This window comes from Macrobrachium nipponense, chromosome 31, assembly GCF_015104395.2.
Source record: "Macrobrachium nipponense isolate FS-2020 chromosome 31, ASM1510439v2, whole genome shotgun sequence".
NCBI classification, from domain to species: Eukaryota; Metazoa; Arthropoda; class Malacostraca; order Decapoda; family Palaemonidae; genus Macrobrachium; species Macrobrachium nipponense.
The window spans coordinates 21,726,066-21,739,662 of NC_061093.1; the positions used below are offsets into that span (position 1 = coordinate 21,726,066).

The 13,597-nt window shown below is 47.3% G+C and overlaps 1 protein-coding gene across 2 annotated transcripts in view; it reads left to right on the forward strand.

The window, feature by feature from the left end:
* LOC135206682 (synaptophysin-like) overlaps positions 1-13,597 on the forward strand; it is an 83,792-nt gene that overhangs the window by 57,440 nt on the left and 12,755 nt on the right. For both annotated transcript variants that reach the window (XM_064238076.1, XM_064238077.1), the window contains one exon: positions 460-537. In XM_064238076.1, the coding sequence (XP_064094146.1) occupies positions 460-537 (78 nt within the window). The remainder of the gene's footprint in view (positions 1-459; positions 538-13,597) is intronic.

Consider the following 13,597-nt stretch of genomic DNA (forward strand, 5'->3'; position numbering starts at 1 on the left):
CATATATTTCTATGAAACAAGTTGAAGTAATGGTGACTTATTCAAAATGATTTAAGATTTTTAAACCTTATTTGACATCTAAGATATGTCAGTTTGATCTGTGCTCATATAACAGAAAATTATATCCAAGATTACAGTAAAATATTATGCTTCTTAGCTTTGAGGGTTTATAGCAGTTGTTGGATACCCTAATTTCCAAAATAAAGCCTATCTGTAATCATTACTTTCGCATTTTCATTGTGACTGGTATTTAGATTACTTACTGCAGAATACTTCAGCAATAGCAAAGTACTACATACCTAGCTCTTGTCTAGTGGAACCAGACTTATTGTCTTCGAAATTGTAGAAGCATTAATCCCTTTGTGTGTGCATATTTTGTGATGCATCTCTTCTGCTGAAAAACTGATGTAACAATCAATTTCACTATTAATTGTAACAACTAATTTGGAATTATTTCAGGGCATACAGCAGTTGATCGCAGGGATGAACACAAGTGTTTTAAAGGAGCCCAGAGGTTTCATGAAAATTCTGCAGTTTGTAAGTACTTTTTGTTTTCACATAAGATAAGGGGCCAAATGCAGACGCGCGGCCCATTGGAGACCCATTTCTTTCTTTTTACCGATAACTTTGAAACTAAGAATCTTACAAATATGTTCCAAGTTGGAAAATTAAACCTGAACATGTTCTATTTACACTGAAAATATGAGAATAATACAGGCAGTCCCTGGCTCACGACGGGGGTTCCGTTCTTGAGACGTGTCATAAGCCGGAACATCATCAAAAATCCTAAGAAAACTTAACTTTGAATGCTGTGGGTGTATTATAAACTATGTAAACTGCATTTTCATTGCATTTTTCATTAAAAAAACCTTCAAATATTATTTTACATTTTTGGAGTCATTTCTTCAGCCACATCTGCATTGTAAGCGCTGTAACCCTGGAACGTGCCGTAACCTCGGAAAGATGTAAGCCGGAGACTGCTTGTATAGCCGTAACATTTTTAAAACAGAAAAATATACCATTTTTACCTTTTTTTTAATTTTTCTTAGCTATGTGTTAGGTGATTCGAAATTATGTCTAGAGACTTTTAAGACAAATGAGTGATTTGGCTGCCAGTAGTTAAAGGGAAATTTAGTGCATCTCCTTAAGGCCAGGCAAAATTGGGATGGCTTAGTAGAGATGCAAATTTTCAAAGCCGCAGTACATAGAAAGGGCTAATAAACACCAAAAGGAAGAATGATTTTAGACCTTTTACCCACATGAACTAGAGCTCAGATTTTCTTTCCTTAGAAGAGCAATAAACCCTTAAAACATGGCGAAACCAGGTCCCAATGAAGATGTGGTGTGCAAGCCGAGTGGCTCCACACACGTCTCCACTAGTCTCTCCGCGCGTCTCCATGTGACCCCTCTAAAGAAATTAGTTTTTCATTTCTGATTTCCTTTACAGATTATAAAAACAGGTTATAACAAACAGTTTTAATATAAAACAAAAGATAAATTTAAATCACGCCTAAAGCTCTTTCCTTGTTCTTCAGCAAGAGGTTCAAGAGCTACAAGAGCTGCAGTCGGCAATACTAGTCAGGAGAAAGTTTTGGCTTAAATTTAACGATAGTATTAAATCTGTAATACTGTTTGTCCTAAATCAGTAATTTTTGTACACAATCCTTTATCTGAAATCCTTGGGGCCAGATGTGTTTTGGTTTTTGGAATTTTTCAGATTTTTGGAACTGCAGTAAAAACACATTTTGTTCATGAAACTTACCTGACATATATATATAGCTGTATTTTCTGACGTCCAACAGAATTTCAAAACTCGCGGCACACGTAGTGGGCGGCCAAGTGGTAGTACCCATTCCCGCCGCTGGGAGGTGGATATCAGGAACCATTCCCATTTTCTATTCATATTTTTTCTCACGCCGGTGCTGTAAACAACTGTTTGCAGTACCTCCGTCTAGGATTTTTGGATTTACTCGTTCCTAAGTATCTGGATTGACTTTTGGTTATTGACTCTGGATTGTTGGATTGGCACGCGTGATAGTGGACTGTTTTTTGAATTTGGATTGGCTTTTTTGTTTACATGATGTCAGGATCAAGTACAGGGAGTTTCAGAGTGTGTGTGAGGAGTGAATGTAAGGTGAGGCTTCTTAAACCTTCAGTTGATCCTCACACAGTATGTATGGAATGCAGGGGGCATGTTTGTTTGGTTGATGATCGGTGCAATGAATGCAAGGATTTGACCGATGATGGATGGAAAATGTATGAGACCTATCGGCATAAATTAGAGCGCGATAGAGTCTGGAGGGCTTCCTCCAGGAGCAGTTCTACGAAAGGTAAGGAATGTAACATTTCACCCCCTCTAACACCGGTAGAATTTGTTTCTCCTAAACCTGTGATGTTGCCTTTGGGCCCTGTTTCTGTGTCTGGAGAAATAATGACCTTTCTCTGATTCTCGAGTCTCTGCGCTCTCTTGAATCGAAAGTGTTGGCCTTGGAAACTGGCCCTGTGAAAGTTTGTGATCGTGCCCCTAGTGTTGTGGAGGGGGCGTCAGATCGCCCCATAATGCCTCTGGGCCGAGACCTCTATCGGACTCCCAGGACTCAGGGAGAGGGTATGTCGAAAGCCGCAAGAGGGTTATGGGGGCTCCCCACCGATCTGGCATCCCTTCGGCAGGCCTTGTTGCAAAGTCCCAGGCTGCCAAGGAGCGCGCTCGAGCGCGTATCCTGAAGGACTGTTTCTCGTCCTCCAAAGCGTCCTCCCCACGCAAGGGGTGGAGCGCTCGGAGTGACTCGCGTCCTCTGAAAAGGACTTTTCGTTGTGAGGACGCTTCACGTCCTTTTTCACCAGTTTCTTTGCGTTCTTCTCCGGATGCTTATGACGCCTTTCCTCCTCAGAAAAGAGGCAGGTTGTCTTCCAGTGAGGACGTCCAGTCACGCTACGATCGCTCTTCGGAGAAGCAGGTAGCTGTACCTGTGAGAAGGAAGGAGGCGTCCCCTCGCCCCTCGTCTTCTAGGTTCAGTCCTGCTCCTTCTAGTTTGTCACCTACGAAGAATATTCTTTTGTCCCTTCAGGACCAGCTATCTGCTCTTATGGCTCAGAGGACTCGCCCAGCAGCAGTCGAGCCTAAGCGGAGGAAGGACGTCAGGCTGCCCGTCAAGAGGACGAAGCAGTCTCCTTCTCCCTCTCCGCGTTCGTCTCTTTCCCCGATTGCGTCTCCTTCGGATCATCGCCAATCTCGTTCTCCTGATAAAGCTTGCGCTCAGCAGGACGCTTTTCGCTATAAGCAGGACGCTTTCCGTTTTAAGCAGGACGCTTTTCACGCAAAACAGGACGCTTTCGAGTACGCTTAGCAGGACGCTTTCCATGCTAAGCAGGACGCTTTTCACGAGAAGCGGGACGCTTTTGAGGACGCTCGTCAGGACGCTCGTGTGGACGCTCGGAGTGACGTGTCTCCTCATAAGGAGTTTGTTAGAGCTCATAGAGACTCTGTACCTACTGGACTTAGTAGTGCTTTCAAGAAGCATAAGATCACTTCAGTTAGAAGTAAGGCAGTCTCCGTCGTCTCACAGGACGCTCGATGCAGCCAAGACGTTCTTTCTTCTTCGAGTGTTAAGGATCGTCGTAAGGACGATTCCGTGCCCGAAGCGTCAACTTCTAAGCAGCGGAGGTCTTTGATTAAGGCTAGACCCGCTGGACGTACGCCCTCTCCGGATGGACGATCACCGGTTCCTCTTAGAGAAGAAGGGGAACTTAGTAGTCCGGCGAGCTCGGTGGAAGAGGAACCTCCTTCTGTTTCGTCTGTCTCTGACTATAAGGTTCTTGTGCGGCTGTTACGTTCGTCCTTCGGGGACAAGTTTCAGCCGGCAGCTCGTAGGTCTCCTCCCTCGCAACTTTCGTCTTCCAAGTCATATAAGACACCGGAGTTTGTTGAGATGAAGACTTCTCTTTCAACCAAGAGGGCCTTCAAGAAGCTCCAGGACTTTATGACTCGAAGGAAGGATCAGGGCAAGACGACTTTCGCCCTTCCTCCCTGTAGACTCTCCGGTAAAGGAGGCGTTTGGTATGAGACCAAGGAAGACGTGGGTGTGAAGGTTCCTTCGTCTGCACTTGGGGACTTCTCCAGCTTAGTGGACGCCCAGAGGAGGTCCCTTCGGAGACGGACCACCACTTGAAAGGACTGCTGTGTATGTTAGGAGTCTTCAACTTCTTGGACTGGTGCTTGGGAGTTCTAGACCTAGTTTCCGTCCCAAGAACGTCAGCATCTAGGCTTAGAGAAAGTCTCAGCCTTCCTAGGGAAAGAGACTTGCTCGGCGAGGGAATGGATGAGTCTGCTGGGCACCATTTCCTCGCTGGAAAAGTTTGTCTCCTTGGGAAGACTGCACCTCAGGCCTCTCCAGTTTTTCCTAGCAGAAGAATGGAAAGCCAAGGAAGATCTGAATGCAATCTTGAAGATCTCAGATCCAGTGAAAGGCCACTTAAGATGGTGGCTCGACCCTCAGAAGTTGCGAGAGGGCTTATCCCTAAATCTTCTGAGCCCCGACCTAGTGTTGTTTTCAGACGCTTCCATTTCGGGTTGGGGAGCAACACTAGAAGGGGAAGAAGTGTCAGGCTCCTGGAGAGGGGAACAGGTAGCCTGGCACATCAATGTGAAAGAACTAGCAGCGATCTTCCTGTCGCTGCAGTTCTTCGAAGACAAAGTGACAAGCAAGGTCATCCAAGTCAACTTGGACAACACCACAGCCCTTGCATATTTGAAGAATCAGGGAGGAACACACTCCCGATCTCTTTTTCACCTGGCAAGGGAGATTCTGCTATGGGCAAATGTGAGGCAGATCAAGATCCTGACGAGATTCGTCGCAGGGGTACAGAACGTCAGGGCGGACCTTCTCAGTCGACAAGATCAAATCCTGCCAACAGAGTGGACCTTACACCAAGAGGTGTGTCAAGAGCTGTGGAAGTCGTGGGGACGTCCTCTAGTCGACCTATTCGCGACGTCGAGGACGAAGAGGCTTCCTCTGTATTGCTCCCCGGTCCTAGATCCAGGAGCAATTGCGGTGGATGCATTGCTCTGGAGTTGGACAGACCTAGACCTTTATGCCTTCCCTCCATTCAAGATCATGGGGGAAGTCATGAGGAAGTTTGCGGCTTCAGAGGGGACAAGGTTGACCCTGATCGCCCCGATGTGGCAAGCGAGAGAATGGTTCACAGAGGTCATGACATTCCTTGTGGACTTCCCAAGGACGTTGCCCTGGAGGAAAGATCTACTCAAACAGCCTCACTTCGAAAGGTATCACCAAAACCTCTCCGCTCTGGATCTGACTGCGTTCAGACTATCGAAAAGTTGGCCAGAGCGAGAGGTTTTTTGAAAACAGCTGCGAGAGCAATTGCTAGTGCTAGAAGAGCCTCTTCAAGAGCTATTTACCAATTGAAGTGGGCCTCCTTCAGGGCATGGTGCAGAAAGGAGGGAGTTTCCTCTTCCACGACCTCTGTGAGCCAGATAGCTGATTTTCTACTTTTCCTAAGAAATGTGCAGAAATTGGCAGTCCCGACCATCAAGGGATATAAGAGTATGTTGTCAGCCGTCTTTCGACACAGAGGACTGGACCTCTCTGACAACAAGGATCTCCACGACCTCTTGAGACCATTTGAAACCACCAAGATTCCCCAGGCGAGACCGCCTTCATGGAACCTCGACGTGGTTCTTAAACATTTAATGTAAAGTCCGTTTGAACCTCTCCACGAAGTGTCTCTACGGAACTTGACAAAGAAGGCGCTTTTCCTAACTTCTCTGGCGACGGCGAAGAGAGTTAGCGAAATCCAAGCGTTCAGTAGCCAAGTGGGCTTCAAGGGGGACAACGCTGTCTGCTCGTTGAGTCCAACTTTCTTGGCTAAGAATGAGAACCCGTCTAACCCTTGGCCCAAGAGCTTTGAGATCGAAGGTATGTCGAGTCTCGTGGGTCAAGAACCAGAGAGAGTCCTGTGCCCTGTCAGGGCTCTCAAGTTCTATATTCACAGAACTAAAGAGGTAAGGGGTCCCTCAGGTAATCTCTGGTGCTTGGTGAAAAGACCAGAATTGCCTTTGTCGAAGAATGCTGTGGCTTTCTTTCTGAGGGACGTCATTAAAGAGGCTCATTCATCTTGTCAGAAGACTGATTTGAGCCTCTTACGAGTGAAAGCTGACGAAGTCAGAGCCGTAGCTACCTCTCTTGCCTTCCAAAGGAATATGTCTATCAAGGATATCCTTGATAGCACCTTTTGGAGGAGCAATTCCGTATTCGCCTCACATTACCTACGGGATGTGAGAACGATTTACGAGAACTGTAGTTCTTTGGGGCCATACATTTCTGCGGACACAGTTTTGGGGGCTGAAGGTAGCTCTCTCCCTATCCCTTAGCTTAGAATAGGTTAGTTTTATGTGTTGTGTTTTTGGTTGATGGTGAGATCTTCTGTGAAAATCTCCCATTCTTTAGATTAACTGTCAGGGTTTTTTTGGTTAGTTGGTCAGGTGGTGGTCAGTTGCTCTGTAGCCCTCATATGGATGGTCCGATGGTCTTGTCACATTGTGGTTACGTCCCCGTTGACAGAGCATCCAGAGCGCACCAGCACTACAGGTCTCCACCTGGCTGGCAACTCTGATTAAAGCAGAAGCAGGCTTTAAGTGACAGTAATCACAGCGTCTACTTTGCTAACAGGTGAGGAACCAAGATGTACATCATCTACTTAATTTAGTTTCCTAAAAATCCTATTCTGTCTCTTCCCACCATCCGAAGGTGGGATTCAGCTATATATATATATCTGTCAGGTAAGTTTCATGAACAAAATGTTATTGTTATAATACAATTAAGTTTGTTCATACTTACCTGGCAGCTATGTATATCGCTGTATTTTCTGACGTCCGACAGAATTTCAAAACTCACAGCACACGTAGTGGGCGGCCAGGTGGTAGTACCCATTCCCGCCGCTGGGAGGCGGATATCAGGAACCATTCCCATTTTCTATTCATATTTTATCCATGCCACTGTTTCCTGAGGGGAGGAGGGTGGGCACTCTAATTATATATATCTGCCAGGTAAGTATGAACAAACTTAATTGTATTATAACAATAACATTTTTATTTTTTCATTACATATAGTATTTATTCATTGTTTTATTATTATTTATATTAATACACATTTAAATGATTACGAGATACAAATTAAGATCACCTATTATTTTCAACAAAAACATTTGTAAAACGCAACATTCCTTAAAATGCAAAAATAAACATAGTAATTAAAATAATTGTAATTCAACTTACTGAATTTTAATGATAGGTTAGATTATAAAATACATTTCATTGTATCGATCTTGTTCTTTTTTGTTACTTGTCATCAATTTGCAGTTGTATACGTTGATGGTGGGCATTTCTGAATTTTTTGTAATGGCTAACTGATTACTTTCATGAAAAATAATTGATTAGTAATTGATTACTAACTACTTTTTTATATATTTATAGCAATTTCTGGTATTTGAGCATAAAAACGTGCAAAATGTATGAATAACGTTAGCATTTAATATACTAGTTAGACGTGTATGCATTTTAAGATAACATGAATGCATGTGAATCGTGTTAAATTGAGATAAAAATTTATATCTAAAAGTAGTTTTAGCAAAATATTTAAAGCAAACATGCAGACTAAATCAACCTGATGCATAATGCTTGATATAGGCTAGTGTGTGAAATAATGGTAACTGAAGTTTATTTGTTCATACGCAAACAAACCCTTGGTCTTTACAATAGGATAATTTCTAGCGCCTAGCTGGATCCGGTAAAAATGCAGATGAGAGCAAGAAATCTTGTGGTATCTGGCAACGCATGCGTAAATCGGGTGAAGAGTGGTCAAATGCCGATTATCTACTCCAGTCTTTTCTTTACCGCTTGGACGAAAGTTGGGTTTTTTCCTCTTGGCCTTTTCCCTGGTTCTTGCCCGTTTCATTCCTTATTGTGTGTGTGTGTTTTTACCTGGTATTATGGCTTCTTGTGCTCCTTCTCGATGTCAGCGTTGGTGCCCCGGAATTCCTAGACTCCCATGTTCTTGTTTTTTGGCTTCGTCAGCGACGGACCCTCACATCACATGCAGTAGGTGTCGTTCCAATTTTTGTACGATTACGAATCCTTGTACGGAATGCTGGGCATGGCCTTTGGAGCAGTGGAAGAAGTTTTATGGTAAGAGGGAATATCGGAGAGTCTCCACTCTTCCTTCTTGGGAGGGCTTTGCTCCTATTTCCGATGTTTCGTCTTCCGCAGTAGTCAACCCCCATAATAGCGTTGTCCCTGCATCTCCTCCCTTTTCTTCCATTGATTTGTCGATGGAAGTATCGGGAGGTCGCCAGGGTGTTTTTTGTAATGTAGCCCCCTCTTCCTCGGGAGCTTTTTCGGTTCCCAAGAAGGGTGAGGTTTTTTCATCATTCTCCTCTCTTCCAGAGTCGGAGGCGTCCAAAATGGCGGCTATTTGGAAGACGCTTGGGCTAGGGGGTACCCCGTCCTTGGAGGGGTTGCTAGTGCATTTTGTGGAGGCTCGCACCCCCCTCCTCGGTCCAGCCAGGCCATCCCCCCTCCTCCCGGCCTCGTCTCCTCGGGTGGGAGCAGTCGGCCATCTTGTATTGCTCCGCCGGCGTTTGTCGCCGCCTTGTCTCAGTGATGCTGCGGCGTCAGCCCCCGTTGTTGTCGTCACGGGGCCCATCTTTGTGTATTCCTCCGCCAGTGGCATCTCTTTCCCCCTCGCTCAGAGGGGAAGTCGTGACGTCACCACCGCTTATGACGTCACTCTCATCGATGACGTATCTCCCAGTCGCCTCCTCCGATCCGCCTCTCTTAGCCGCGACGTCATCTCTGCCGCCCAGTTCAAAACATCTCCCCTCCTTGTCTTCGGAGCCTTTTCTGGCACATCAGTCCAAGATCATATGCCAGGCAGTTCTTAATAGGCTGGACTTGTTTTAGATGTGAAGTTGGCTGCCTTATCGGTTGGGAGGACTGGTAGGAAACGCGTTGCTTCGTCCCCGGCTTCCGAGAAGAGTGCGCATAAGAAGCTAGTGCTGTCTTCCTCTCCCTCTTCCCCCTCTACGCCTGGTAGGCGTCTTCAGCATTGGAAGGCTAAGGGCTTTGCCCTTCTTTCACCGCCGAGGGAGGAAAAGCACGGACGTGTTCCCGAGAGTGCACTGCTTTCGGGCAGTGGTAGTGATGTGTGTTCTGCAGGGGTTGCTTTGCCCCCGAATCTCGTATGTACTACCACTCCACCCCCCCTTCCGTCCTTGCACATTGCGAGCATGTTGCAACCTCCCCCGTCCGTGCACGTGATGGTAGTGCTCCTCCTTCTCCCAGGCCTATTCGTTGCCGTAAAGATCTGAAGGCGCCTGTCAAGAGGTCGAAGGTAGTGAGGACGGAGGTGGTGCATCCAGAGTGTTTGCTTGCTTCCAAGTCTTCCACCTCTTAGCAATTCTCCGTCAATCTCGAGTGCTCGAGTTTCCCCCCCATCTCACGTACGTACGGCCGCCATGCCCGTGTCTGTCCACGGACGTCTGGAGTCACCAGTTGAACCTGTTGAGGTAAGTGATGTGCCTGATGTTACTGTGGGTTCGTCTCGGAGGCTGGCGCTTGGACCCACCCCAGATAGGCTAGTAGGGGTTTCAGACTGTTTGCCTACTAAACCTTATGTGAATTTTGGTGAAGAAAACGTGTTAGAAGAGCCTACACATCCTTCTTGTCGTCGGTCCCCGATGCCAGAGCAGGAAGAGGGGGACACGCAGGAGTTTCTGTCTTCCTTTTTGGAGGTGGTTGATCTCATTCGTGGGTTCAACAATATGGAAAGTAGGACTCAGGCTCGGTCACCTTACACTCCTTGCTTGGAAGCCTTGGTGGGAGCTTCTCAGGACCCCAAATCATCTCTCCAGCTGCTGTTGTCAGGGCACGTTCAGTTGGTCTTGCAGAAGGTTAACGCCTCTGTTTCTGACCGGGACGGTTCACTTCACTCTAGAGGCTCTACCAAACTACTTCCCCCACCTCTCACAAGACATAGGAAGTACTATGCTACGAGCTCTGTGTTTTTGTTGTCACGCCACCTTAACCCAGACGTCATTCGAGCGCCTCGGTGGCGTGATTGGTATGGTATTAGTGTCCTACCTCGGTGGTCGCGGGTTCGATTCTCGGCCATTCCATTGAGGAGTGAGAGATGTGTAACCTGGGCAGACATCGTCATCGCAGGTTGAGGATCGCCCATTCTTGTTTCTATTCTGGCCGGTGACATAACGTGTATGTTCCTGGTCTGGTCTGCGGACTGGACAGGATGTACACTAAATGATTAAAAGAAATCACCAGGGACTCTGGTGAGCATATCTCTCATACTTAGAGGCCTATTGTGGAATTGATTGGAATTATACATCTTTTTAATGATCCTGAGGAAGAGAGAATATCTTTTCTTGCTCCGTGCTTCCCCAGGCGAGAGAATGCTCCCTAGTCCAGCTGTTCATGCAAGGCACTTCCTCCACCTCCAGCCCACCAGGGGAAATATCATGTTCTCTCAAGAGAGATTATTGCTGTTTTTTTAGGTGAACCCGGACTTGAGTTGTTTGTGTCCCCATCTGTCTGTAGAACGTCTCCTTGTGGAGGGAGTCTCCCTGTTGCGATCAGAGGCAACAGCAGTGGAATTGACTGCCAGAGCAGAGTTTAAGTTAGTCTCATAGTGTATGTGTTGGTAAACTCCTTAACCTTAAGTGGAGGGGCAAGGACACAACTTAAATGTAGGTTCTAAATGTCTATCGTAGAAATATATACAAGATCCAGGGGACAAACAGCAGCCAGCTTAACAAACAGACAGACGAGACGAGACTGCCTCACGAGGGCATTAATTACAATGTTGCCATATCATATTACTGGACTTAACATGGGATACTCTAATGGCGCGCAACATGTGAAATAATGTTTGAACATAATAATAACATAATAATACTGGTACATGTGAAATGCATCTTTTTCATGTACCTACACCTCCCTCCCCCTCACGCTCGTAGTGCATTCTCGAGCGGACTCCTTTTCCATGAGTCTTTGGGAACGACGTGGGTTTACTGGAGGAATCCTGACTAAGGACTCTCTTTCTAGGTCCTGGCTAGGGGCCACAGGGACAGGGAGAAAGGGGTCACTATTAGTGGGTGGCACCAGGCGAAGAAAACGACGATTACGCCACCACACACGACCACTAGGGAGACGAATTTGATAGTCTCTTGACCTTCCATGACCCATGACAGTGCCAACTTTGTCCCAACGATGAGAGGTCGGGTCTTGAATCCGAACTTGCTGTCCGACACTCAACGTGGGTAAGGGGTGGGCATGCTTGTCGTACTTGGTCTTTACCTGCTTGTAACGAGCGGCAGCACGGCGGTCACAATCTTCGGTCTTGACCTGCCACTCCTTGGAGAATGCTTGAGGGTGGGCAGGGATACATGACCTGAGAGGACAGCCATACAGGATCTGGGCAGGAGAGCGTCCAGTAAAGTTCGGAGTATTTCTGAGCTCTAATAAGCCTCGGTCAAATGCTTCACAATCAATGTTGCCAGATGGGGCTGTTTTGAGGATGAGGTGCTTGATCGACTTCACAGCGGCGTCAGCGTGACCATTCGATTGTGGGTAGTGGGGTGAGGTTACCATGTGTCGAACTCCCCATCGCTTCATAAAATCCTTGAGCTCTGCGCTGGTGAATTGGGGGCTTCCATCTGTCCTTAGGCGAAGGGGGACACCAACTTCACAAAAATAGCGGCGGAAGATCCTGATAGTATTGGAAGCGGTAGTATCGCCTTGGCAGGGTGCGACAACAGGCCATCCTGACAGGCGATCGACGACGACGAGGAAAGACTTCCCTGCAACAACAAAGAAGTCGGCTGAGACGGACTCGAAAGGTCTTGTCGGGTTGTCGTCATTCATTAGAGGTTCCTACGGCTGAGATGGCTGCAATGTCTGACATGCCTCACAAGCTCTGACTGTGTTGGCAATATCAGAGTCAATGCCAGGCCAGAAAACTGACTGCCTTGCTCTGCGCTTGGTTGCTTCCACACCTCTGTGGCTGTCATGCAAGTGGGACAAGGTGCGACGACGGAGAGCGGCAGGAACTACAACCCTTGCTCCATACAGGACAAGGTCACCATCGGCGTAGAGATCTTCACGTAGTTTCCAATAAGGAGGTAAGGAATTGTGAAGGTCATATCTGTTGCGAGGAAGTCCTGATGTGACACAATCGAGTAGATGAGTATACGCAGGATCTGCTTTCGCTGCGTCACGAAGATCCTGAAGTATCCTGTCGGGATCCTGAGCTGGAGACTCGTCTGAAAGCGTAACGGCGTTCACAGCCATGACAGTTCGAAGATGAGCAGCGGAAGAAGCACCCGAGATCTCGTCCTCCTGTGTGGGGTGGCTGACTGGGGCGCGAGACAATGCATCTGGGATGCACAGCAACTTACCCGCACGCCACACAGCTGAAAGATGTAGGGCAAGATTTTCTCCTTGAGGCGCTGGAGACGAGAGTTCTCGATGGCATCCAGTATAACTGTTCAGAATAGGTATGAGGGGCCGGTGATCTGTCATCAGAGTAAAATTCTGTAGGCCTGCTAAATATAGCCTACATTTCAACATTGCCCAGACAACGGCTAGCATCTCAAGCTCGATGGTGGCATATTGTGTGTCTGCGTCAGCGAGAAACCGAGAACCACACTGAACTAGACGCAGGTGTCCATTACCATGGTCCTGCAGGAGGGCATATCCAATGCCGTGGAGGCGTGAAGCGTCCGTCTGAAGAACAACAGGTAGGTCTGGGTCAAAGAGGGCGAGAACTGGTGGACTGGTGAGAGCTAACTTGACACGTTGAAATGCTTCATCATGGTCAGGGGTCCAAACAAATGTTCTCTTGGGACTCATCAGGGGACGTAAAGGTTGGGCTGCAATGGAGATGTCAGGCGTGAGCTCCACTAACTGGTTGACCAATCCCAAAAACGATCTGAGGTCTGTCAGGTTAGCAGGGGTTGGGAAATCCTTGATGGCACTGACTTTCTGCTTATCAGCTGAGATGCCGTCTCCTGAGAGATTGTACCCACAGAAATTCACGGAGGGTGCAGCGACCACAAATTTATCCTTTTTGAGTGTGATCCCAAACTTGTGGCACCGGGTGAGCACTTCGTGGATACGATGAAGGTGTGTAGCGTAGTCTTCATCGTGGAGGAGAAGGTCGTCTATGACCTTAACACAGTTTTGGACACCTTGAAGGGCCATATCACCTCGCAGGCAGAAGGCGTCTCCAGTAGCTGCGAAGCCCATCGGTCCTCTGCAATGTATGAACCGACCATATGGCGTAATAAAGGTGGTTAAATGCTGATCTTCTTCTGCCAGTTCCATCTGCCAGTAACCATAGAGAGCATCAGCTGTGGTGAAATAACGAGCCTTCGGGACTACACTGCGAATAGCGGCGTAGGGTGTGGGTGAAGGATGGGCTGGACGAGAAACCTGGCTATTCAACTTGGTCAGATCGACAGTGATTCGTACTCCTGTCCCATTCTTGGGAACGACGACGAGAGGGTGGCA